Genomic DNA, 27974 nt, shown 5'->3' with positions numbered 1-27974 from the left:
GCAACTGATCCAGATCTGACATGAAAACTACCCTGGATTTTCTCTTTCTCTCATTTCTGCTGCAGCTGATCAGGAGGTGTAGAAGCCAAAACCTTGCACAAAGGCCTACATTTGAGCAAATTAGGAAACTGCTCTATAAGATGAACCCGAACAAAGTCAGCCCCGTGGATATGATGATGACACTGGTAAGTACTGTATGTATTTCAATGTTGTATTTCTGTGAGGCACTTTGTTACAGAGTTAAACAAGAGTCCAAGTGTTAAAACACTTTATACAGTATACAGAGGAAATGTATATTTCCATTCTGTAGCTTTAGAATACACGTGTTTAACAGATTATGTTTATCAGGTACCTGTTACAGCTGTTGTACATCCTCCAGTACCGGAGAAATATTGTTCCTATTTATGCATGATCCATTGTTGTAAATCAAAGTAACTTTACAATATGTGGACAATTTTTTATGGTATGTGTATGATTTTTGTAATTTTTTTTTTTTTTATAACGCGCAATGCCGGCGATCTGCGATTTTTTTTGCAGGACTGCGACATTGCGGCAGACAGATCGGACCCTTGACTGACATTTTTGACACTTTTGGGGGTACCAGTGACATTACTACAGTAATCAGTGCTATATGCACTGTTACTGTAAAAATGACACTGGCAGGGAAGGGGTTAACTTTATTGGAGAAGGAGGGGTTAAGTGTGTCCCTAGGGGCGTGTTTCTAACTGTGCAGGGATGTGGATTTACATGTTACACAGGGAAGAATGACAGGCGGATTTGTTTACATTAGCCGCCTGCCTTTCTCCCTTCACAGCGGACGATCGCGAGTGACCGGTGGACATCGGGTCCACCGGTCACTCGCGCGGAGGGGTCCGTGAACGAGCGGGGGCGGGAGCGCGCCTCCGGCGGCGCGCTCGCAACCTATTGGCTCACAGGCTAGTTACGTACCGGTACGTCACTTTGCCTGGCCGGGGCTGACCACCGCAGTGTGTACTTGCGTCGGTCGGCAAGCGGTTAATCTAACTAGCTACAAAGTTGCAGTCTTGTCATTGGGGGAGACTGAGGAAATGCTTTCTCCTGCATGCAGAAGACTGTTGCCATCATCTCAGACTAGGCAATGTCACTGACTGTATCTCAGGGACTGCTTTTTAATGATAAATGGTATAGCTTTTTAAAATAATGTTAGAAATGTATTCATGCAGACTTGTAAAGTTAGTTAAAGGTCCACTTTAAGCAGAACAAAAAAAAAAAACTTAAAGTGATTGTAAAGGCTTGTTTTTTTTCTATAAAAATAACAAACATGTTATAGTTACCTCCTCTGTGCAATGGTTTTGTACAGAACAGCCCGGATCCTCCTCTTCTCGGGTCCCTGGCTGGAGCTCCTGGCCCCTCCCTTCTTTTAAGTGCCCCCATAGCAAGCAGTTAGCTATGGGGGCACCTGAGCCAAGCTGCAGCTCTTTGTATCCATTCAGACATGAAGCTGTGGCTGGGCCCCCCCCCCCCTCTCTCCCTCCTCATCGGCTAACCAAGTTTGATTGACAGCCGCTGCTGTGTCTCAGCCAATCAGGAGGGAGATTCCTGGACAACCGGGGCATTCCTGGACATCGCTGGATCGAGAGGGGGTTTAGGTAAGTATTAGAGGGGCAGATGGGGGCTGCTGCACACAGAGGGCTTTTTATGTTAATGCATAGAATGTAATAACATAAAAAACCTTCTGACTTTACAACCACTTTAAAGCAATTGTAAACTATCACCTTGTAATACAACTCATTCAGTTTAAATTGGAACTGAAAGGCAAAATAGTTTTGTATAGATCTAAAAAATACCACTTTCTCTCTGTTCTCAGCTTCATAAGAGTTGGGGGGGGGAGGAGAAGCAGAAGCACACTGAGCTTCCTAGTAAATGGCTGTGCATCGGGGGCATGTCAGGACAAGTTTGATCATTGGAGGAGAGCATATTGAGTTCCCAGCATAGCTAGAGAACTGACCATATTGTGTGCTCTCCTGCATAGTGTGGTCAGTTTTTAATAGGAAAGCAAGGGGACTAGCAGGACACCAGGGATTACACTCAAATGAAGCAATACAAAGAGAATAGGATACGTTCTCATACAAGTACATGGTACAGCAGGCACATTTTAGGAATATGAAGTGTTGGGGTAACAACCGCTTTAAGCTACATGGGTACTTTTTAGCTTAGGTGCAATACCAAAACTACTAGTAATTATTTGCTATAATGAGTGGTCCCCCAGCCTCTGGTAATTTATGAATAGCTGTCATCAGCAGCTGGCAAGCTGTCAATCACATGTCTTTCATTAAAACGTGATTGACAGCTTGACGGTCTCCTGCACCACTGTTCTCCCCCAGCCCCTGTTTGTCCTCTTCCTGCAGTGCTGATGTTCACCCTAGTCCTCACAGGTGATGAGATCAAGGTCCTGGCTTCATATGATGTTCAGGATAATAAGTGGGGAGGTCAGTAAACATGCCTCTCATTTTCGAGGATCTCTTCACTTTGTAAATGAACATGGCAGAGCTCAGTATGGAGCAATTCCGTGTTCAATGTTAATGAATGCTGAATGGCAGGGGAGAAGTTTGAGGACTTTGTGTCCTCAATATTTTTCTGCCACAAAGAGGAAACATTAGGGGTTTGACCCCTCATATTTCTCTAAAAAGCACCTATCACAATTGATATATACTGTATACTGTCCACAAGAGACAGCACTAAAGTAAAAAAGTTGGCAAATAAAAAACACTAAACATGCATCACTGGGCGGTTGATGCTCCTTTTCTGAGAACTCGCTCACTGGGTGATCTCAGCACAGAGACTGAACTATTTTAAAGACAGCTCTACAATCCCACTAATAATCTGTAGCCAGAGGGACCAGCACCTGATCATATGACCACTTTGGCAGTCAATCACAATGGTCACCTGTTCAAGTGAATAGATCGCACCACAAACCACCCTGTAACCAGGAGTAATGTATGAGGTTGTGGCGCAACCTCATTTACTTTAATGAAAATCATTTTTGCCACAGCACGCATACAACCCCATCTGACTGCCTTTGCGGCTTAAGGAGGGTGGTCAGGGAGAAGTAAAACCCTGCCTGAAGTACCTATTTTTACTATTCTCTCCTCTCTGGCTGTGTGAACAAGCCGTATCCTATGTGAACATACATTTTGCAAAATTCAAATTCTGTGTCCCTTTAATAAATCAATATAAAAAAAGTTATCATTCTTTAATGTGCATTATGGCAATGCATGCTAAGTCATGCGTGTTGACATGCATTACCTCATACATTACCACAGCATATTACACCTGCTCTATGTGCAATGCATTGCAGTGCCATTCATTTGTGGACCCCAAACACAGTACCGAACCCTATGGGATGGAATCTATGGAGGGCAAACCTTGTCCATTAGCAGAAACACAGGATCCATGCCTTCTGTACAGAGAGAACGGCAATCTGCCTTGTTTACATAGGCAGACCACCATTCTCCCTCTGTACCGAAGCATCGGCGAGTGCCGGCAGATATCAAGTCCACCATACCTGCCAAACCTCCCCTGCTGTGTCTAATCACAGCGGGAGCAGCTCGAACCCAGAAGTGCGGGATCACTAGGTACTAGCTACTAAGTACATGATCCTCTGCGGCAGAGCCGCCTTTCTGACGCATATGTAAGTTATACAGTCGGCAAGCGGTTAATGGCAGAAGGTGGTGCCTTCTTGCTTGAAATCCCTAAAAAATCTTCCAATCCCAAAGAAGTCTAGAATTTTCTGCCTTAACAATTATCGTCAGATGGCTTTGACTTACAATAAAATATTTTGAGAAATGAATCTTAAATCATACTAAACAGTGTATGTTAAGGAAAATACAGTGGATCTACAGAGGATGTTATTGCAAAGACCCTAAATTCTGTATTGTCTCACTTGGAAAACAAAAATAGTTTTGATTTTTATTGATTTTTTATTGATTTTAGTTCAGCATTTATTACAATTTTTCCAATGAAACTTGTTGTTAAGCTACATTTTTGGGGAACTGAGCCCAAACCTTTGTAACTGGGTTATGGATTTCCTGTCTCTTAGTATAAGGGGGAAGCAAGGATGTATGTTCAGCCCCTTTTGTTTATTTTATATACTTAGGCTTGGTTCACACTTATGCAGTGTGATTGATTTCAAGGATCACGCCCAGTGCGAATTAATGTATGTTGAACTGCGAATCCAATGCATTTTGTATCTGATTTGAATGCAGCTGCATAGACTTATACAAATCGCACTGGAATCATATTATTTTTTAACAGCTATGCAGTTTCCATTAAACTATATGGAGCACAAAATCGCACCACACAAAACACGCACAGGACCCTTTTTAACCACTTAAGCCCCGGAGGATTTGGCTGCTAAAAGACCAGGGGGTTTTTTGCGATTTTTTTACTGCGTGACTTTAACGGACAATTGCGCGGTCGTGCGACGCTGTACCTAAACGAATTTGACGTTCTTTTTTTCCCACAAACAGAGCTTTCTTTTGGTGGTATTTGATCACCTGTGCGATTTTTTGATCATGCGCTATAAACAAAAAAAGAGCGTCAATTTTGCAAAAATAACAATATTTTTCACATTTTTTTATATGAAATTCCCCCCCCAAAAAAAATGTAAAAATCAAAATTTTTTAACATTTTCGGCCAATTTGTTTTATGCTACATATGTTTGGTAAAAAAAATCGCAAAAAGCGTATTTTGATTGGTTTGCGCAAAAGTTATTGCGTTTACTAACAAAGGGAAAGATTTTTGTCATTTTTGGTGTTTTTTTTTTAACGCGTAATGGCGGCGATCTGCAATTTTTTTTTCGGTACTGCGACATTGCGGCGGACAGATCGGACCCTTGACTGACATTTTTGACACTTTTGGGGGTACCAGTGACATTACTGCAGTAATCAGTGCTATACATATGCACTGTTACTGCAAAAATGACACTGGCAGGGAAGGGGTTAACTGTATTGGAGAGGGAGGGGTTAAGTGTGTCCTAGGGGCGTGATTCTAACTGTATAGGGACATGGCTATTGGTGTAAAAACAAAGATCAACGGTCCTACATAGTAGAACCATCTGATCTTCATTTTTACACCAGGGAGAATGACGGGCGGCTTGTTTACATAAGCCGCTCCGCCTTTCTCCCTTCACCGGAGCGATCGTAGTGTGACCGGCGGACATCGGGTCCGCCAGTCACACGCACTGACTTGTCAGTGAACGAGCCGCGGCGGGCGCGCGCCCGCCCGCAATTGGCTCTCAAGTCAGTGACAGGCGAGTGACGTATCCATACGTCACTCTGCCTGGCCGGGGCTGACCGCCGCAGTATATAGTCGTGTGGCGGTCGGCAACCGGTTAAAATCGCATCACATTCGAACTGCATACATGTGACAGGCCTCCATAGAAAATCATGTTATTTTACTTGTCATGCAATTCTATGCGTTCTGGAACACATCCAATATCACATCAGTGTGAACCAGGGCTTATGACTGTGTCTCTCTCTTTGAGTTGAACTCTGTGTTAAAATTTTCAGATTACAACATGGTAGTGGAGAAAATAAGGGGCGGCGATAAGTCAGGATATTGAAAACCTAGTTGGTTGGTGCAAAACAACTTAAAAAGAATTGTAGTAAAGACAAAGGAAATATTATGGATTTTAGGAAAGTAAGGAAAGTTACAGTGCATCCGGAAAGTATTCAAAGCACTTGACTTTTTCCACATTTTGTTATGTTATAGCCTTATTCCAAAATGGATTAAACTCATTATTTTCCTCAAAATTCTACAAACAATAATACCATATAATGACAACAGGAAAGAAGTTTGTTTAAAGTCTTTGCAACTTTATTAAAAATAAAAAGCGAAAAAAATTCTATGTACATAAATATTCACAACCTTTGCTCACAGGTTTGTTGAAGCACCTTTGGCACCAATTACAGCCTCAAGTCTTTTTGAGTATGATGCTACAAGCTTGGCTCACCTATTTGTGGGCAGTTTCTTCCATTCTTCTTTGCAGAACCTCTCAAGCTCCATCAGGTTGGATAGGGAGCGTTGGTGCACAGCCATTTTCACATCTCCCCAGAGATGTTCAATGGGGTTCAAGTCTGGGCTCTGGCTGGGTCACTCAAGGACATTCACAGAGTTGTCCCATAGCCACTCTGTTATGTTGGCTGTGTGCTTAGGGTTGTTGTTCTGTTGAAAGATGAACGTTCACTACAGTCCTAGAGCAGGTTTTAATCAAGAATGTCTGTACATTGCTGCATTCATCTTTCCCTCAATCCTGACTAGTCTTTCAGCTTCTGCTGCTGAAAAACATCCCCACAGCATGATGCTGCCACCACCATGCTTCACTGTAGGGATGGTATTGGCCAGGTGATGAGTGGTGCCTGATTTCCCTCAGACATGACACTTGCCATTCAGGCCAAACAGTTCAATTTTTGTTTCATCAGACCAGATAATTTTGTTTCTCATGGTCTGAGTGTCCTTCAGGTGCCTTTTGGCAAATTCCAGGCAGGCTGTCATGTGCCTCTCACTGAGAAGTGTCTTCCGTCTGGCAACTCTACCATTTAGGCCTGATTTGTGGAGTGCTGCAGAGGTGGTTGTTCTTCTGAAAGGTTCTCCTCTCTCCATAGTGAAATGCTGGAGCTCTGTCAGAGTGACCATTGGGTTCTCAGTCACCTCCCTGACAAGGGTCCTTTTCCCCCGATCTCTCAGTTTGGCCAGGCGGCCCACTCTAGGAACAGTCCTGGTGGTTCCAAACAACTTCCATTTATGGATGATGGAGGCCACTGTGCTCATTGGGACCTTCAATTCTGCAGATTTTTTTCTGTACACTTCCCCATATCTGTATTTTGATACAATCCTGTCTCAGAGGTCTACAGACAATTCCTTGGACTTTATGGCTTGGTTTGTGCTCTGGCATGCACTCTTAACTGTGGGACCTTATAGAGACAAGTGTGTGCCTTTTCAAAGCATGTCCTATCAACTGAATTTACCACAGGTGGACTCCAATCAAGTTGTAGAAACATCTCAAGGATGAACAGTTGAAACCAGATGCACCTAAGCTCAGTTCTGAGTGTCATGGCAAAGGCTGTGAATACTTATGTACATGTGATTATTTTTTCGTTTTTTATTTTTAATAAATTTGCAAAGATTTCAAACAAACTTCTTTCACGTTGTCCTTATGGGGTATTGTTTGTATAATTTTGAAGAAAATAATGAATTTAATCCATTTTGGAATAAGGCTGTAACATAACAAAATGTGGGAAAAGTGAAGCGCTGTGAATACTTTCCGAATGCACTGTAGCTAACAGCTGGTGTTGGTCAATGGGATGGAGATTGAGAGGGTACAGGAGTTCTGCCTTCTGGGAACAATAATTAGGGATCTGTCACAGGGCACATATCCCTGGGGCCCACCATTGTCTGATGGGCAAGGCTGATCAGAGACTATATTTTTTGAGGAAGCTATGGAGGGCAGGTTTTCCAGAGCGGGTCCCCGTTACCTTCTATAAAGCTGCAATTGGAAGTGTGGTAACTTATAACATTTCTCTATAGCAAGGATTCTGCTTGGTCCAAGAAAGAAATGCTTCGCAGAGGGAAATAAAAACGGCACAGGAAAAATTTTCAGGGGTAGGTTTCCAAGCATTGAGGAATTGAGGGAGAGAAGGTGCCTTCAGGGAGCAATTATTATTTTAGAAGATATTTCACATCCTGGTAATGTTCTCTATAGATTGCTACCTGGTGGCAGACGGTTTAAAAGTATTTGCTCTTATTACCAGGTTGCGCAATAGCTTCTTTCCTCAATCCATACGGCTTTTCAATGCTAGAGGTGTTTTGCAATAAACTGATTTAGGGCTATCTATTTATTATGGTATGTGAGTTGTTTTCAGTTAAAGTGGTTGTAAAGGCAGAATGTTTTTTATCCTAATAAATATAAAATAGTGTTGCGCAGAATAAAAATCTATTTGAATAAATATATATTGGTGATATAGTGTATAAATAAATTTAAAATAAATAAATATATTTGTGCTGAGGTAATCAAATATATCCCTATAGTTAATCAATAATATTCAATCAATTTCCATAATTATAAACCAATATCCATGATTTGTGACAGTGAATAAGTAGTGAATTATAAATATAAATAATAAAAAAATAATGATAATAATATATCTGTGCAATATTTCCAATAAATAATAAATATATGTGCAATATCAAGCAATAATAAAATATATAAATATGATTATAGTGTCCAATGAATTCTGTGATAAAAAATGCCAAAAATCAGTCCTCTATATTAGGGATGATCGAACTTTTCAAAAGTTTGGTTCGACCAGAACACCCGAACTTCCCGAAAGTTCGGCCCGGATTTCAGAACCCCATTGAAATCAATGGGACCCGAACTTCTGTAATCAAAAAACTCAATTTTGAAGCCCTAAAACCCAATAAATGCCCCTAAAAAGTGCCTAGGGTTCTTGGTCATGCCCCAGGGACTATTAATCACACAAAAAAAAGTTCTTAAAAATTGTCATTTTTGATAGAGAGCCAATTATTGAAAAAATTATCGAAAAAAAAATGAGATTTCTTTGGATTTAGTGTCTGGGGGGTCTAAAAAGTGTACCTGTGAAGTTTCAGCTCTGTAGCATGTCCATAACCAGAAAAAAAAGTTTGTTTGTATTAGAATTGCAATAGAACAGGGATATGGCTCCGCTATTTTCACACCTTGCCGTTTTTGTTTCAGGCGTTTTTTTGGGCATTTTTTGGGGGTCTTTGGAGGCAGGCATAACATCAGAACTTCTGTGTAGGGGTATATATACACACACACATGTATGTATATATACACATACACATATATAGGTGTGAAAGTAGCAGAAACATATGCTTGCGCTAATGAAATAATTAACACCCATATGGCTTCTCTGCTATAACACCTATATGTGTGTATGTGTATAAATACATATAAGTGTGTGTGTATATATACCCCTATACAGAATTTCAGATGTTTTGCCTGCCTCCAAAGACCCCCAAAAAATGCCCAAAAAAACCGCCTGCTGCAAAAACACACTTGGGCGTTTTTGTAGCTGGCATTTTTTGGGGCATTTTTTGAGCATCTTTGGAGGCAGGCATAACATCAGAACTGCTGTGTAGGGGTGTATATACACACACACATGTATGTATATATACACATACACATATATAGGTGTGAAAGTAGCAGAAACCTATGCTTGCGCTAATGAAATAATTAACACCCATATGGCTTCTCTGCTATAACACCTATATGTGTGTATGTGTATAAATACATATAAGTGTGTGTGTATATATACCCCTATACAGAATTTCAGATGTTTTGCCTGCCTCCAAAGACCCCCAAAAAATGCCCAAAAAAACCGCCTGCTGCAAAAACACACTTGGGCGTTTTTGTAGCTGGCATTTTTTGGGGCATTTTTTGAGCATCTTTGGAGGCAGGCATAACATCAGAACTGCTGTGTAGGGGTGTATATACACACACACATGTATGTATATATACACATACACATATATAGGTGTGAAAGTAGCAGAAACCTATGCTTGCGCTAATGAAATAATTAACACCCATATGGCTTCTCTGCTATAACACCTATATGTGTGTATGTGTATAAATACATATAAGTGTGTGTGTATATATACCCCTATACAGAATTTCAGATGTTTTGCCTGCCTCCAAAGACCCCCAAAAAATGCCCCAAAAAAACGCCTGCTGCAAAAACACACCTGGGCATTTTTGTAGCTGGCGTTTTTTTGGGGATTTTATGGGCGTCTTTGGAGGCAGGCATAACATCTGTATTTCTGTGTAGGGGTATATATACACACACACACATGTATGTATATATACACACACACATATATAGGTGTGAAAGTATCAGAAACCTATGCTTGCGCTAATGAAATAATTAACACCCATATGGCTTCTCTGCTATAACACCTATATGTGTGTATGTGTATAAATACATATAGGTGTGTGTATATATACCCCTATACAAAATTTCAGATGTTTTGCCTGCCTCCAAAGACCCCCAGAAAATGCCCAAAAAAACACCTGCGCCAAAAAAAAAAATGCCCAGGTGTGTTGTTGTAGGCGGGTTTTTTTGGGCATTTTTTTCTGCAGAAGACATCTGATGATGAAACGCGTACAGCGCCGTCACATCACTTCTGGTTCCGGTATCCTGGTTGAACGCATTGCGTTTCAGGACACTACAACCACGCTTGTACCCATTTATATATTGTGAGTACCTATTTTCTGTATATTGCATTCAATAAAGCCTTACGGTATCACACTATTGAGCTTCTTTTGCCCTGTATGACCCTACCGTTGAGTGGCCAGCTTTTACCCACGGACCACTGCATATATTACTGCCCCTATTGGAGAGGACCATAGGATCCTGTATTTCTTTTGGGACACCTCGGACCACCAGGGACGATCCCCAACATCCCCCAACACAGAAGAGTTAGGAGCCAAAGGAAGGAGTTTCATCTGCACCTTAATACCCGCACTATACCCCTGTGTGGGGTGGGTATATCTGGATACCGGGAATTACTCAGCACTTATACTTAATTACATTCAACACAAGATTTCTAAGGAGAAGATTGGCTAATCTATGGGAATAGATTACCTGGAACCATCAGGCATTCAGCATTTGAGCGTATTTTTTCTTTACTTAAGGTGAGCGCCCAATCACAAGGGGGTGCACAAGTAGGAAAAAGTTGTGACACCCTGGTCACCCACTTGGTTTTGGGAGCACAGCCACATACCGGTGGCTTGAGCACATATAGAGGACTGATTTTTGGCACTTTTTATCACAGAATTCATTGGACACTATAATCATATTTATATATTTTATTATTGCTTGATATTGCACATATATTTATTATTTATTGGAGATATTGCACAGATATATTATTATCATTAATTTTTTTTATTATTTATATTTATAATTCACTACTTATTCACTGTCAGAAATTGATCATGGATATTAGTTTATAATTATGGAAATTGATTGAATATTATTGATTAACTATAGGGATATTGAATAGAAAGGTTAGAGAGCCCAGATCTGGACACCAAAAAGGCGGCAAGATGCTGGCTGCTCTTAGTAAAAAGGGTGGATTTGTTGAGGGGGGCTCCTGACAGGTGAGCGCAAATTAAACAACCACATATTGAGCACATACTAACAAATACAAATAACTTTTATTAAATTGTTAAAACAGATTAAAAGAGACAACTTCTCATGATGGCAAATACAACATATCCATGGTAGTCTCAACCAAACAACGGGACAGGACTGACGCGTTTCGCCCTTGAGCGGGCTTTCTCAAAGACCACGTTGAGTCCCAGGTAGACTATTACAAAGAAAAAGATATGTTATTCATTTTCAAAAATACATACATTTTAATTTACATTTCATACAGCATTACAAATTTTCTTAAAGATAGCGCTTACATACATATTTGAATATGAAGTTTCCAAGTATTAAATTATGCTCACCACATTATAAATAATGTTGAACAGCGATGCTGGAGAGCCAGGAGGTCCGGTCATTAATCATGCGCATGGCTCCATACCCATCCTCGGAGGGTTAAGGCAGGAGGGGCTCATAGCCCAAGGACACTAGGAATCAGGGCTGTCCCAAAGGGTGAGGTGTCGAGTCCGCACTCTCCCGGGATCACTGTTAGTTAACGTGCCAGTGGGGTCAAAAGGGGGACCCGATATGTGCTCCCTGCACAGATATGCTGATATGGATGTGAAGCTCTGAAAAACGAACAAAACGGGGAGAGCAATAATAAACTAGAATTCGGGGGTTAAAGCAAAACTTCTCTATCTATTGGGGGTCAACCCACCCCAATCCCGCCGTCATTATATTCCCATAATGTCTTCCAAGTATATCAGGCAGGAAAAACCAGTTTACTCCAATTGCTGCCATTTAATCAAAAAGAAATCCACTAGTTCGCCAGCAGGGAGGGGCACAAGCCCAGCGGTAAAAGGATCCCGGGTAAAGAAGAGAAAGAGCCGTACCCATCCATAAATGAAAGAAAGCAAAGGGGACAAAATGAATCCTCATCCAATATCCTACCTTTACATCCCGGCCGAATCAGGACTCCAAGATTGCCTCCAGCTACACGATCGGAGGCCAATAGCCCGTGACTCGGCCGTGCGCCTCTCCCCCTATATGTGCGCCGGACTCCACCGGAAGCGGTTGCAACCACTTCCGGTGCGGGCGCTAATTGATGGCTAAAGCGCGCCAAGAGTGACGTAATCACGCTCGGCGCACCGCCATCTTAAACCGGCCACAGGCCGGACCGGAAGTGTACAGGGCCAAAGGCCGCCTCCCACTTACCGGGCTTTGCGCCCGAAAATCCCCCCCCCCCCGATTAATGGGGAGCCACCAATTGCCAACGATCCGACCATGGCATGCAGGACCACACATACATCCCGACCGGAGAATCCATAGCCCTCCATACCATTACTGCACAACAAAAAAGAAAAAAACTAATTAATAAGTTACAACATTTAATGTGTCATGACTAGTGTTGAGCGAACACGGACTGTATTATTCGTGTTCGTACCGAATAATTGGATTTTTTGTACCCGAACACGGACACGGACACTTTACTGTATGTTCGGGTAAAAATCCGTGTTCGGTCGTTTTATTTCCGGGTTTTGCATGCTTTGGCGCTCTTTTCATGGCGGGCTTTCAACAGCCAATCAACAATCGTTTAACTGGTGTGCCTTAAGCCATCCCAGCCATGCCTGCAAATGTCTCAGTAGCTGTGATTGGCCGTCTGAAGCATGTGACCAAGTCTTTATAAGTTCGAGGCAGCCGCAGCGGCGTCATTATGCTGCTTAGATTCAGGGACAGAGCACACATCAACGTGCTGGCTGCTGATTAGGGAAAGATAGGCAGGAAAAAACCATTTGTGTCCGGATAGAATTGAGGGACAGGTCGGAGTGTTTAGGCAGGGCGAGTTGTAGGCATTTTAGGGATAGAGTCTGCTGAATTATATAGGGTCAGTGTCTTCTACAAACTACAATCGATATTGCTGTGTGGGGGGTGGGGTGAATCTGCACTCAATCCTGATCTACGATCTCTTCTCAATCCTGTTAGGGACAGAGTCTGCTGAATTTTAGGGAAACTGTGTTCTACAAACTACAATCGATATTGCTGTGTGGGGGGTGGGGTGAATCTGCACTCAATCCTGATCTACGATCTCTTCTCAATCCTGTTAGGGACAGAGTCTGCTGAATTTTAGGGAAACTGTGTTCTACAAACTACAATCGATATTGCTGTGTGGGGGGTGGGGTGAATCTGCACTCAATCCTGATCTACGATCTCTTCTCAATCCTGTTAGGGACAGAGTCTGCTGAATTTTAGGGAAACTGTGTTCTACAAACTACAATCGATATTGCTGTGTGGTGTGGGATTGGAGATAGGCAGGTGTCAGTGATCCACATCCATTTTTCTGTGTGTGAGCTGCAGTGAACACAATCTTTTTGGGCTGCAGTGAACACAATCTTTTTGGGCTGCAGTGAACACAATCTTTTTGGGCTGCAGTGAACACAATCTTTTTGGGCTGCAGTGAACACAATCTTTTTGGGCTGCAGTGAACACAATCTTTTTGGGGTGCAGTGAACAAAATCTTTTTGGGGTGCAGTGAACACAATCCTTTTTGGTGTGCAGTGAACACAATCTTTGTGGGGTGCAGTGAACAAAATCCTTTGTGGGGTGCAGTGAACACAATCTTTTTGGGGTGCAGTGAACAAAATCCTTTTTGGGGTGCAGTGAACAACATCCTTTTTGGGGTGCAGTGAACACAATCTTTTTGGGGTGCAGTGAACAAAATCCTTTGTGGGGTGCAGTGAACACAATCTTTTTGGGGTGCAGTGAACACAATCTTTTTGGGGTGGAGTGAACAACATCCTTTTTGGGGTGCAGTAAACAAAATCCTTTTTGGGGTGCAGTGAACAAAATCATTTTTGGGGTGCAGTGAACACAATCTTTTTGGGGTGCAGTGAACACAATCTTTGTGGGGTGCAGTGAACACAATCTTTTTGGGGTGGAGTGAACAACATCCTTTTTGGGGTGCAGTGAACAACATCCTTTTTGGGGTGCAGTGAACACAATCTTTTTGGGGTGCAGTGAACACAATCTTTGTGGGGTACAGTGAACAGAATCTTTGTGGGGTGCAGTGAACACAATCTTTGGGGGGTACAGTGAACACAATCTTTGTGAGGTGCAGTGAACACAATCTTTGTGGGGTGCAGTGAACACAATCATTGTGGGGTGCAGTGAACTCAATCTTTGTGGGGTACAGTGAACACAATCTCATACTGAAGGTTTGAGGGTGCTGCCTGTTCCATACTCCCCCTACTCCTCATCTAGCCTTTTAGGGGTACAAACAATAGTAATTGGGGCCTAGTGTGGTTGTGTACGTGTGATATACATACACTTTTTTGGGATCATATTTTCTATTCCGCTATTTAATCAAAAACCTTTGGGGATCAGTTAAATTGGGGGATAGTCTGTGTTGGTACGTGTGAGAGAGATCCACCTTTCCAAGTTGTTGGGGTTCATCTCATACTTCTGAAGGTTTGAGGGTGCTGCCTGTTCCATACTCCCCCTACTCCTAGCCTTTTAGGGGTACAAACAATAGTAATTGGGGCCTAGTGTGGTTGTGTACGTGTGATATACATACACTTTTTTGGGATCATATTTTCTATTCCGCTATTTAATCAAAAACCTCTGGGGATCAGTTAAATTGGGGGATAGTCTGTGTTGGTACGTGTGAGAGAGATCCACCTTTCCAAGTTGTTGGGGTTCATCTCATACTTCTGAAGGTTTGAGGGTGCTGCCTGTTCCATACTCCCCCTACTCCTAGCCTTTTAGGGGTACAAACAATAGTAATTGGGGCCTAGTGTGGTTGTGTACGTGTGATATACATACACTTTTTTGGGATCATATTTTCTATTCCGCTATTTAATCAAAAACCTTTGGGGATCAGTTAAATTGGGGGATAGTCTGTGTTGGTACGTGTGAGAGAGATCCACCTTTCCAAGTTGTTGGGGTTCATCTCATACTTCTGAAGGTTTGAGGGTGCTGCCTGTTCCATACTCCCCCTACTCCTAGCCTTTTAGGGGTACAAACAATAGTAATTGGGGCCTAGTGTGGTTGTGTACGTGTGATATACATACACTTTTTTGGGATCATATTTTCTATTCCGCTATTTAATCAAAAACCTCTGGGGATCAGTTAAATTGGGGGATAGTCTGTGTTGGTACGTGTGAGAGAGATCCACCTTTCCAAGTTGTTGGGGTTCATCTCATACTTCTGAAGGTTTGAGGGTGCTGCCTGTTCCATACTCCCCCTACTCCTAGCCTTTTAGGGGTACAAACAATAGTAATTGGGGCCTAGTGTGGTTGTGTACGTGTGATATACATACACTTTTTTGGGATCATATTTTCTATTCCGCTATTTAATCAAAAACCTTTGGGGATCAGTTAAATTGGGGGATAGTCTGTGTTGGTACGTGTGAGAGAGATCCACCTTTCCAAGTTGTTGGGGTTCATCTCATACTTCTGAAGGTTTGAGGGTGCTGCCTGTTCCATACTCCCCCTACTCCTAGCCTTTTAGGGGTACAAACAATAGTAATTGGGGCCTAGTGTGGTTGTGTACGTGTGATATACATACACTTTTTTGGGATCATATTTTCTATTCCGCTATTTAATCAAAAACCTCTGGGGATCAGTTAAATTGGGGGATAGTCTGTGTTGGTACGTGTGAGAGAGATCCACCTTTCCAAGTTGTTGGGGTTCATCTCATACTTCTGAAGGTTTGAGGGTGCTGCCTGTTCCATACTCCCCCTACTCCTAGCCTTTTAGGGGTACAAACAATAGTAATTGGGGCCTAGTGTGGTTGTGTACGTGTGATATACATACACTTTTTTGGGATCATATTTTCTATTCCGCTATTTAATCAAAAACCTCTGGGGATCAGTTAAATTGGGGGATAGTCTGTGTTGGTACGTGTGAGAGAGATCCACCTTTCCAAGTTGTTGGGGTTCATCTCATACTTCTGAAGGTTTGAGGGTGCTGCCTGTTCCATACTCCCCCTACTCCTAGCCTTTTAGGGGTACAAACAATAGTAATTGGGGCCTAGTGTGGTTGTGTACGTGTGATATACATACACTTTTTTGGGATCATATTTTCTATTCCGCTATTTAATCAAAAACCTCTGGGGATCAGTTAAATTGGGGGATAGTCTGTGTTGGTACGTGTGAGAGAGATCCACCTTTCCAAGTTGTTGGGGTTCATCTCATACTTCTGAAGGTTTGAGGGTGCTGCCTGTTCCATACTCCCCCTACTCCTAGCCTTTTAGGGGTACAAACAATAGTAATTGGGGCCTAGTGTGGTTGTGTACGTGTGATATACATACACTTTTTTGGGATCATATTTTCTATTCCGCTATTTAATCAAAAACCTCTGGGGATCAGTTAAATTGGGGGATAGTCTGTGTTGGTACGTGTGAGAGAGATCCACCTTTCCAAGTTGTTGGGGTTCATCTCATACTTCTGAAGGTTTGAGGGTGCTGCCTGTTCCATACTCCCCCTACTCCTAGCCTTTTAGGGGTACAAACAATAGTAATTGGGGCCTAGTGTGGTTGTGTACGTGTGATATACATACACTTTTTTGGGATCATATTTTCTATTCCGCTATTTAATCAAAAACCTCTGGGGATCAGTTAAATTGGGGGATAGTCTGTGTTGGTACGTGTGAGAGAGATCCACCTTTCCAAGTTGTTGGGGTTCATCTCATACTTCTGAAGGTTTGAGGGTGCTGCCTGTTCCATACTCCCCCTACTCCTAGCCTTTTAGGGGTACAAACAATAGTAATTGGGGCCTAGTGTGGTTGTGTACGTGTGATATACATACACTTTTTTGGGATCATATTTTCTATTCCGCTATTTAATCAAAAACCTCTGGGGATCAGTTAAATTGGGGGATAGTCTGTGTTGGTACGTGTGAGAGAGATCCACCTTTCCAAGTTGTTGGGGTTCATCTCATACTTCTGAAGGTTTGAGGGTGCTGCCTGTTCCATACTCCCCCTACTCCTAGCCTTTTAGGGGTACAAACAATAGTAATTGGGGCCTAGTGTGGTTGTGTACGTGTGATATACATACACTTTTTTGGGATCATATTTTCTATTCCGCTATTTAATCAAAAACCTTTGGGGATCAGTTAAATTGGGGGATAGTCTGTGTTGGTACGTGTGAGAGAGATCCACCTTTCCAAGTTGTTGGGGTTCATCTCATACTTCTGAAGGTTTGAGGGTGCTGCCTGTTCCATACTCCCCCTACTCCTAGCCTTTTAGGGGTACAAACAATAGTAATTGGGGCCTAGTGTGGTTGTGTACGTGTGATATATATACACTTTTTTGGGATCATATTTTCTATTCCGCTATTTAATCAAAAACCTTTGGGGATCAGTTAAATTGGGGGATAGTCTGTGTTGGTACGTGTGAGAGAGATCCACCTTTCCAAGTTGTTGGGGTTCATCTCATACTTCTGAAGGTTTGAGGGTGCTGCCTGTTCCATACTCCCCCTACTCCTAGCCTTTTAGGGGTACAAACAATAGTAATTGGGGCCTAGTGTGGTTGTGTACGTGTGATATACATACACTTTTTTGGGATCATATTTTCTATTCCGCTATTTAATCAAAAACCTCTGGGGATCAGTTAAATTGGGGGATAGTCTGTGTTGGTACGTGTGAGAGAGATCCACCTTTCCAAGTTGTTGGGGTTCATCTCATACTTCTGAAGGTTTGAGGGTGCTGCCTGTTCCATACTCCCCCCTACTCCTAGCCTTTTAGGGGTACAAACAATAGTAATTGGGGCCTAGTGTGGTTGTGTACGTGTGATATACATACACTTTTTTGGGATCATATTTTCTATTCCGCTATTTAATCAAAAACCTCTGGGGATCAGTTAAATTGGGGGATAGTCTGTGTTGGTACGTGTGAGAGAGATCCACCTTTCCAAGTTGTTGGGGTTCATCTCATACTTCTGAAGGTTTGAGGGTGCTGCCTGTTCCATACTCCCCCTACTCCTAGCCTTTTAGGGGTACAAACAATAGTAATTGGGGCCTAGTGTGGTTGTGTACGTGTGATATACATACACTTTTTTGGGATCATATTTTCTATTCCGCTATTTAATCAAAAACCTCTGGGGATCAGTTAAATTGGGGGATAGTCTGTGTTGGTACGTGTGAGAGAGATCCACCTTTCCAAGTTGTTGGGGTTCATCTCATACTTCTGAAGGTTTGAGGGTGCTGCCTGTTCCATACTCCCCCTACTCCTAGCCTTTTAGGGGTACAAACAATAGTAATTGGGGCCTAGTGTGGTTGTGTACGTGTGATATACATACACTTTTTTGGGATCATATTTTCTATTCCGCTATTTAATCAAAAACCTCTGGGGATCAGTTAAATTGGGGGATAGTCTGTGTTGGTACGTGTGAGAGAGATCCACCTTTCCAAGTTGTTGGGGTTCATCTCATACTTCTGAAGGTTTGAGGGTGCTGCCTGTTCCATACTCCCCCCTACTCCTAGCCTTTTAGGGGTACAAACAATAGTAATTGGGGCCTAGTGTGGTTGTGTACGTGTGATATACATACACTTTTTTGGGATCATATTTTCTATTCCGCTATTTAATCAAAAACCTTTGGGGATCAGTTAAATTGGGGGATAGTCTGTGTTGGTACGTGTGAGAGAGATCCACCTTTCCAAGTTGTTGGGGTTCATCTCATACTTCTGAAGGTTTGAGGGTGCTGCCTGTTCCATACTCCCCCTACTCCTAGCCTTTTAGGGGTACAAACAATAGTAATTGGGGCCTAGTGTGGTTGTGTACGTGTGATATACATACACTTTTTTGGGATCATATTTTCTATTCCGCTATTTAATCAAAAACCTCTGGGGATCAGTTAAATTGGGGGATAGTCTGTGTTGGTACGTGTGAGAGAGATCCACCTTTCCAAGTTGTTGGGGTTCATCTCATACTTCTGAAGGTTTGAGGGTGCTGCCTGTTCCATACTCCCCCTACTCCTAGCCTTTTAGGGGTACAAACAATAGTAATTGGGGCCTAGTGTGGTTGTGTACGTGTGATATACATACACTTTTTTGGGATCATATTTTCTATTCCGCTATTTAATCAAAAACCTCTGGGGATCAGTTAAATTGGGGGATAGTCTGTGTTGGTACGTGTGAGAGAGATCCACCTTTCCAAGTTGTTGGGGTTCATCTCATACTTCTGAAGGTTTGAGGGTGCTGCCTGTTCCATACTCCCCCTACTCCTAGCCTTTTAGGGGTACAAACAATAGTAATTGGGGCCTAGTGTGGTTGTGTACGTGTGATATACATACACTTTTTTGGGATCATATTTTCTATTCCGCTATTTAATCAAAAACCTCTGGGGATCAGTTAAATTGGGGGATAGTCTGTGTTGGTACGTGTGAGAGAGATCCACCTTTCCAAGTTGTTGGGGTTCATCTCATACTTCTGAAGGTTTGAGGGTGCTGCCTGTTCCATACTCCCCCTACTCCTAGCCTTTTAGGGGTACAAACAATAGTAATTGGGGCCTAGTGTGGTTGTGTACGTGTGATATACATACACTTTTTTGGGATCATATTTTCTATTCCGCTATTTAATCAAAAACCTTTGGGGATCAGTTAAATTGGGGGATAGTCTGTGTTGGTACGTGTGAGAGAGATCCACCTTTCCAAGTTGTTGGGGTTCATCTCATACTTCTGAAGGTTTGAGGGTGCTGCCTGTTCCATACTCCCCCTACTCCTAGCCTTTTAGGGGTACAAACAATAGTAATTGGGGCCTAGTGTGGTTGTGTACGTGTGATATACATACACTTTTTTGGGATCATATTTTCTATTCCGCTATTTAATCAAAAACCTTTGGGGATCAGTTAAATTGGGGGATAGTCTGTGTTGGTACGTGTGAGAGAGATCCACCTTTCCAAGTTGTTGGGGTTCATCTCATACTTCTGAAGGTTTGAGGGTGCTGCCTGTTCCATACTCCCCCTACTCCTAGCCTTTTAGGGGTACAAACAATAGTAATTGGGGCCTAGTGTGGTTGTGTACGTGTGATATACATACACTTTTTTGGGATCATATTTTCTATTCCGCTATTTAATCAAAAACCTTTGGGGATCAGTTAAATTGGGGGATAGTCTGTGTTGGTACGTGTGAGAGAGATCCACCTTTCCAAGTTGTTGGGGTTCATCTCATACTTCTGAAGGTTTGAGGGTGCTGCCTGTTCCATACTCCCCCTACTCCTAGCCTTTTAGGGGTACAAACAATAGTAATTGGGGCCTAGTGTGGTTGTGTACGTGTGATATACATACACTTTTTTGGGATCATATTTTCTATTCCGCTATTTAATCAAAAACCTCTGGGGATCAGTTAAATTGGGGGATAGTCTGTGTTGGTACGTGTGAGAGAGATCCACCTTTCCAAGTTGTTGGGGTTCATCTCATACTTCTGAAGGTTTGAGGGTGCTGCCTGTTCCATACTCCCCCCTACTCCTAGCCTTTTAGGGGTACAAACAATAGTAATTGGGGCCTAGTGTGGTTGTGTACGTGTGATATACATACATTTTTTTGGGATCATATTTTCTATTCCGCTATTTAATCAAAAACCTCTGGGGATCAGTTAAATTGGGGGATAGTCTGTGTTGGTACGTGTGAGAGAGATCCACCTTTCCAAGTTGTTGGGGTTCATCTCATACTTCTGAAGGTTTGAGGGTGCTGCCTGTTCCATACTCCCCCTACTCCTAGCCTTTTAGGGGTACAAACAATAGTAATTGGGGCCTAGTGTGGTTGTGTACGTGTGATATACATACACTTTTTTGGGATCATATTTTCTATTCCGCTATTTAATCAAAAACCTCTGGGGATCAGTTAAATTGGGGGATAGTCTGTGTTGGTACGTGTGAGAGAGATCCACCTTTCCAAGTTGTTGGGGTTCATCTCATACTTCTGAAGGTTTGAGGGTGCTGCCTGTTCCATACTCCCCCTACTCCTAGCCTTTTAGGGGTACAAACAATAGTAATTGGGGCCTAGTGTGGTTGTGTACGTGTGATATACATACACTTTTTTGGGATCATATTTTCTATTCCGCTATTTAATCAAAAACCTCTGGGGATCAGTTAAATTGGGGGATAGTCTGTGTTGGTACGTGTGAGAGAGATCCACCTTTCCAAGTTGTTGGGGTTCATCTCATACTTCTGAAGGTTTGAGGGTGCTGCCTGTTCCATACTCCCCCCTACTCCTAGCCTTTTAGGGGTACAAACAATAGTAATTGGGGCCTAGTGTGGTTGTGTACGTGTGATATACATACACTTTTTTGGGATCATATTTTCTATTCCGCTATTTAATCAAAAACCTTTGGGGATCAGTTAAATTGGGGGATAGTCTGTGTTGGTACGTGTGAGAGAGATCCACCTTTCCAAGTTGTTGGGGTTCATCTCATACTTCTGAAGGTTTGAGGGTGCTGCCTGTTCCATACTCCCCCTACTCCTAGCCTTTTAGGGGTACAAACAATAGTAATTGGGGCCTAGTGTGGTTGTGTACGTGTGATATACATACACTTTTTTGGGATCATATTTTCTATTCCGCTATTTAATCAAAAACCTCTGGGGATCAGTTAAATTGGGGGATAGTCTGTGTTGGTACGTGTGAGAGAGATCCACCTTTCCAAGTTGTTGGGGTTCATCTCATACTTCTGAAGGTTTGAGGGTGCTGCCTGTTCCATACTCCCCCTACTCCTAGCCTTTTAGGGGTACAAACAATAGTAATTGGGGCCTAGTGTGGTTGTGTACGTGTGATATACATACACTTTTTTGGGATCATATTTTCTATTCCGCTATTTAATCAAAAACCTCTGGGGATCAGTTAAATTGGGGGATAGTCTGTGTTGGTACGTGTGAGAGAGATCCACCTTTCCAAGTTGTTGGGGTTCATCTCATACTTCTGAAGGTTTGAGGGTGCTGCCTGTTCCATACTCGCCCTACTCCTAGCCTTTTAGGGGTACAAACAATAGTAATTGGGGCCTAGTGTGGTTGTGTACGTGTGATATACATACACTTTTTTGGGATCATACTTTCTATTCCGCTATTTAATCAAAAACCTCTGGGGATCAGTTAAATTGGGGGATAGTCTGTGTTGGTACGTGTGAGAGAGATCCACCTTTCCAAGTTGTTGGGGTTCATCTCATACTTCTGAAGGTTTGAGGGTGCTGCCTGTTCCATACTCCCCCTACTCCTAGCCTTTTAGGGGTACAAACAATAGTAATTGGGGCCTAGTGTGGTTGTGTACGTGTGATATACATACACTTTTTTGGGATCATATTTTCTATTCCGCTATTTAATCAAAAACCTTTGGGGATCAGTTAAATTGGGGGATAGTCTGTGTTGGTACGTGTGAGAGAGATCCACCTTTCCAAGTTGTTGGGGTTCATCTCATACTTCTGAAGGTTTGAGGGTGCTGCCTGTTCCATACCCCCCCTACTCCTCATCTAGCCTTTTAGGGGTACAAACAATAGTAATTGGGGCCTAGTGTGGTTGTGTACGTGCGAGATACATACACTTTTTTTGATCATATTTCCTATTCCGCTATTCAATAAAAACCTTTGAGGATCAATTGAATTGCGGGATAGTCTGTGTCGGTACGTGTGAGAGAGATCCACCTTTCCAAGTTGTTGGGGTTCATCTCATACTTCTGAAGGTTTGAGGGTGCTGCCTGTTCCATACCCCCCCTACTCCTCATCTAGCCTTTTAGGGGTACAAACAATAGTAATTGGGGCCTAGTGTGGTTGTGTACGTGCGAGATACATACACTTTTTTTGATCATATTTCCTATTCCGCTATTCAATAAAAACCTTTGAGGATCAATTGAATTGCGGGATAGTCTGTGTCGGTACGTGTGAGAGAGATCCACCTTTCCAAGTTGTTGGGGTTCATCTCATACTTCTGAAGGTTTGAGGGTGCTGCCTGTTCCATACTCCCCCTACTCCTCATCTAGCCTTTTAGGGGTACAAACAATAGTAATTGGGGCCTAGTGTGGTTGTGTACGTGCGAGATACATACACTTTTTTTGATCATATTTCCTATTCCGCTATTCAATAAAAACCTTTGAGGATCAATTGAATTGCGGGATAGTCTGTGTCGGTACGTGTGAGAGAGATCCACCTTTCCAAGTTGTTGGGGTTCATCTCATACTTCTGAAGGTTTGAGGGTGCTGCCTGTTCCATACTCCCCCTACTCCTAGCCTTTTAGGGGTACAAACAATAGTAATTGGGGCCTAGTGTGGTTGTGTACGTGTGATATACATACACTTTTTTGGGATCATATTTTCTATTCCGCTATTTAATCAAAAACCTTTGGGGATCAGTTAAATTGGGGGATAGTCTGTGTTGGTACGTGTGAGAGAGATCCACCTTTCCAAGTTGTTGGGGTTCATCTCATACTTCTGAAGGTTTGAGGGTGCTGCCTGTTCCATACTCCCCCTACTCCTAGCCTTTTAGGGGTACAAACAATAGTAATTGGGGCCTAGTGTGGTTGTGTACGTGTGATATACATACACTTTTTTGGGATCATATTTTCTATTCCGCTATTTAATCAAAAACCTTTGGGGATCAGTTAAATTGGGGGATAGTCTGTGTTGGTACGTGTGAGAGAGATCCACCTTTCCAAGTTGTTGGGGTTCATCTCATACTTCTGAAGGTTTGAGGGTGCTGCCTGTTCCATACTCGCCCTACTCCTAGCCTTTTAGGGGTACAAACAATAGTAATTGGGGCCTAGTGTGGTTGTGTACGTGTGATATACATACACTTTTTTGGGATCATATTTTCTATTCCGCTATTTAATCAAAAACCTCTGGGGATCAGTTAAATTGGGGGATAGTCTGTGTTGGTACGTGTGAGAGAGATCCACCTTTCCAAGTTGTTGGGGTTCATCTCATACTTCTGAAGGTTTGAGGGTGCTGCCTGTTCCATACTCCCCCTACTCCTAGCCTTTTAGGGGTACAAACAATAGTAATTGGGGCCTAGTGTGGTTGTGTACGTGTGATATACATACACTTTTTTGGGATCATATTTTCTATTCCGCTATTTAATCAAAAACCTTTGGGGATCAGTTAAATTGGGGGATAGTCTGTGTTGGTACGTGTGAGAGAGATCCACCTTTCCAAGTTGTTGGGGTTCATCTCATACTTCTGAAGGTTTGAGGGTGCTGCCTGTTCCATACCCCCCCTACTCCTCATCTAGCCTTTTAGGGGTACAAACAATAGTAATTGGGGCCTAGTGTGGTTGTGTACGTGCGAGATACATACACTTTTTTTGATCATATTTCCTATTCCGCTATTCAATAAAAACCTTTGAGGATCAATTGAATTGCGGGATAGTCTGTGTCGGTACGTGTGAGAGAGATCCACCTTTCCAAGTTGTTGGGGTTCATCTCATACTTCTGAAGGTTTGAGGGTGCTGCCTGTTCCATACCCCCCCTACTCCTCATCTAGCCTTTTAGGGGTACAAACAATAGTAATTGGGGCCTAGTGTGGTTGTGTACGTGCGAGATACATACACTTTTTTTGATCATATTTCCTATTCCGCTATTCAATAAAAACCTTTGAGGATCAATTGAATTGCGGGATAGTCTGTGTCGGTACGTGTGAGAGAGATCCACCTTTCCAAGTTGTTGGGGTTCATCTCATACTTCTGAAGGTTTGAGGGTGCTGCCTGTTCCATACTCCCCCTACTCCTCATCTAGCCTTTTAGGGGTACAAACAATAGTAATTGGGGCCTAGTGTGGTTGTGTACGTGCGAGATACATACACTTTTTTTGATCATATTTCCTATTCCGCTATTCAATAAAAACCTTTGAGGATCAATTGAATTGCGGGATAGTCTGTGTCGGTACGTGTGAGAGAGATCCACCTTTCCAAGTTGTTGGGGTTCATCTCATACTTCTGAAGGTTTGAGGGTGCTGCCTGTTCCATACCCCCCCTACTCCTCATCTAGCCTTTTAGGGGTACAAACAATAGTAATTGGGGCCTAGTGTGGTTGTGTACGTGCGAGATACATACACTTTTTTTGATCATATTTCCTATTCCGCTATTCAATAAAAACCTTTGAGGATCAATTGAATTGCGGGATAGTCTGTGTCGGTACGTGTGAGAGAGATCCACCTTTCCAAGTTGTTGGGGTTCATCTCATACTTCTGAAGGTTTGAGGGTGCTGCCTGTTCCATACTCCCCCTACTCCTCATCTAGCCTTTTAGGGGTACAAACAATAGTAATTGGGGCCTAGTGTGGTTGTGTACGTGTGATATACATACACTTTTTTTGGATCATATTTTCTATTCCGCTATTCAATAAAAACCTTTCTAGGGCAAGATCTTAAATTACAGAAATATGAGGAGACCGTCAAATAAGGGCCGTGGCCTGGGTCGTGGTGCTGCTGGTAGAGCTCCTGTTGCAAGGAGAGGACATGGTCGATCTGTGCCAGCTACACGCACAAGTGAAACACCTTCCTCAAGTGTGAGTAGGCGACAGAACCTGCATCAGTATTTGGTAGGGCATCAAACGCCCCTAGAAGTGATGAGGCCAGAACAAGTTGAGGCGATAGTAGATTGGTTTGCTGCTGACAGTGCCTCCAGTTCCTTCACATTGTCTCCCACCCAGTCTACTGCAGAAAGGTCAGAGTTGGCACCTGCAGCCAATGTCCAACCGTCTTTCACCTCACCCCCTTGCAAATCAGGCCAGCAGTCTGAGCCCCAAGCCATACAGCAGTCTCTTATTCTTTTTGAGGACTCTGTCAGCAGGGTTTCCCAGGGCCATCCACCTAGCCCTGCCCCAGAAGTGGAAGAGATTGAGTGCAGCGATGCCCAACCACTTATTCCTCAAGATGAGTACATGCAAGGATCATCGCAGCACGTCTCCGATGATGACGAAACGCAGGTGCCAACTGCTGCGGCGTTCAGCATTGTGGAGACCGACAAGGAGGGCAGGGGTGAAGACTGGGTGGAAGATGATGTGGAGGACGATGAGGTCCTCGACCCCACATGGAATGAACGTCATGCAGGTGAACTGAGTAGTTTGGAGGAAGAGGCGGTGGTCGCACAGAGCCACCAGCACAGCAGAAGAGGGAGCAGGGTGCAGAAGCGGAGCGGCCGTGCCCTAGACACTACGCCCGCTACTGCCCAACGCAGCAAGGGAACGAGCGCACCAAAGTCAGCTCAAAGGAGTTCTCTAGCGTGGAAGTTCTTTAGAAAATGTGCTGATGACAGGACACGAGTGGTTTGCACCCTGTGCAATCAGAGCTTGAAGCGAGGCATGAACCTTCTCAACCTGAGCACAACCTGCATGATCAGGCATCTAAGTGCAAAGCACGAGCTGCAGTGGAGTACACACCTTCAAAACCAAGAAACGTCTCTGGCTCATCCTGCTTCCTCTTCTGCTGCAGTCTCGGCCGCTCCAGCCACATCTGTAGTGATACCGGCACCTGCCACCCCGCAAACAGACGATCTGTCAGCAACACCACCACCTGGGTCACCAACAACCATCTCCACAATGTCCCGTGGAAGCGTTCAGCTTTCCATCTCCCAAACACTTGAGAGGAAGAGGAAGTACCCCCCTACCCACCCGCGATCCCTGGCCCTGAATGCCAGCATTTCAAAATTATTGGCCTTTGAAATGCTGTCATTCCGTCTGGTGGAGACGCACAGTTTTAAAAACCTTATGTCGGTGGCTGTCCCACAGTACGTCGTGCCCAGCCGCCACTACTTTTCCAGGCAAGCCATCCCTTCCCTGCACAACCAAGTGGGGGAAAAAATCAGGTGTGCACTGCGCAACGCCATCTGTGCCAAGGTCCACCTAACTACGGATACGTGGACCAGTAAGCACGGTCAGGGGCGTTATATCTCCCTAACGGCACACTGGGTAAATGCAGTGGCGGATGGGCCTGAGGCGGATAGCAATTTGGCGCATGTCCTTCCACCACCGAGGATTGCAGGGCGCTTCAGTTTGCCTCCTGTTCCTAACTCCTCCTACTCCGCTTCCTCATCCTCTACCGCCTCCTCATCCGGACAGCGTAACACCTTCACCACCAACTTCAGCACGGCCAGGGGTAAACGACAGCAGGCAGTTTTACAACTTGCCTGTTTGGGGGACAAACCACACACCGCGCAGGAGTTGTGGAGGAGCATGGAACAGCAGACAAATGAGTGGTTGCTGCCAGCGAGCCTCAAGCCCGGCCTGGTGGTGTGCGATAACGGGCGAAATCTCATAGCAGCTCTGGGCCTAGCCGGTTTGACGCACATCCCTTGCCTGGCGCATGTGCTGAATTTGGTGGTGCAGAGGTTCCTTAAAAACTACCCCGATATGTCAGAGCTGCTGCAGAAAGTGCGGGCCGTTTGTGCGCACTTTCGGCGTTCTCACCCTGCTGCTGCTCGCCTGGCAGCGCTGCAGCGTAACTTCGGCCTTCCCGCTCACCGCCTCATATGTGACGTGCCCACAAGGTGGAACTCCACCTTGCACATGCTGGAAAGACTGTGCGAGCAGCAGCAGGCCATAGTGGAGTTTCAGCTGCAGCACGCACGCGTGAGTCGCTCTGCGGAACAGCACCACTTCACCACCAATAACTGGGCCTCCATGCGAGACCTGTATGCCTTGTTGCGCTGTTTTGAGTACTCCACCAACATGGCCAGTGGCAATGACGCCGTTCTCAGCTTAACTATCCCACTTCTATGCCTCCTTGAAAAAACAATTCGGGCGATGATGGAAGAGGATGTGGCACAGGATGAGGAGGAGGAGGAGGATGAAGAGGTAACATTTCCAAGGCTTTCAGGGCAGTCATTCGCAAGGGGCTCCGAGGGTGG

The 27974-nt window shown here is 43.6% G+C and overlaps 1 protein-coding gene across 1 annotated transcript in view; it reads left to right on the top strand.

The window, feature by feature from the left end:
• Positions 1 to 27974, top strand: part of LOC309545868 (atrial natriuretic peptide receptor 1-like) — a 216485-nt gene that overhangs the window by 115333 nt on the left and 73178 nt on the right. Inside the window, exon 16 of the mRNA XM_082245275.1 lies at positions 66 to 185. Within this exon, the coding sequence (XP_082101401.1) occupies positions 66 to 185 (120 nt within the window). The remainder of the gene's footprint in view (positions 1 to 65; positions 186 to 27974) is intronic.

This window comes from Pelophylax lessonae (assembly GCF_965119305.1).
Source record: "Pelophylax lessonae genome assembly, chromosome: 1".
Taxonomy (NCBI): Eukaryota; Metazoa; Chordata; class Amphibia; order Anura; family Ranidae; genus Pelophylax; species Pelophylax lessonae.
This window is presented reverse-complemented; position numbering and strand designations above follow the sequence as displayed.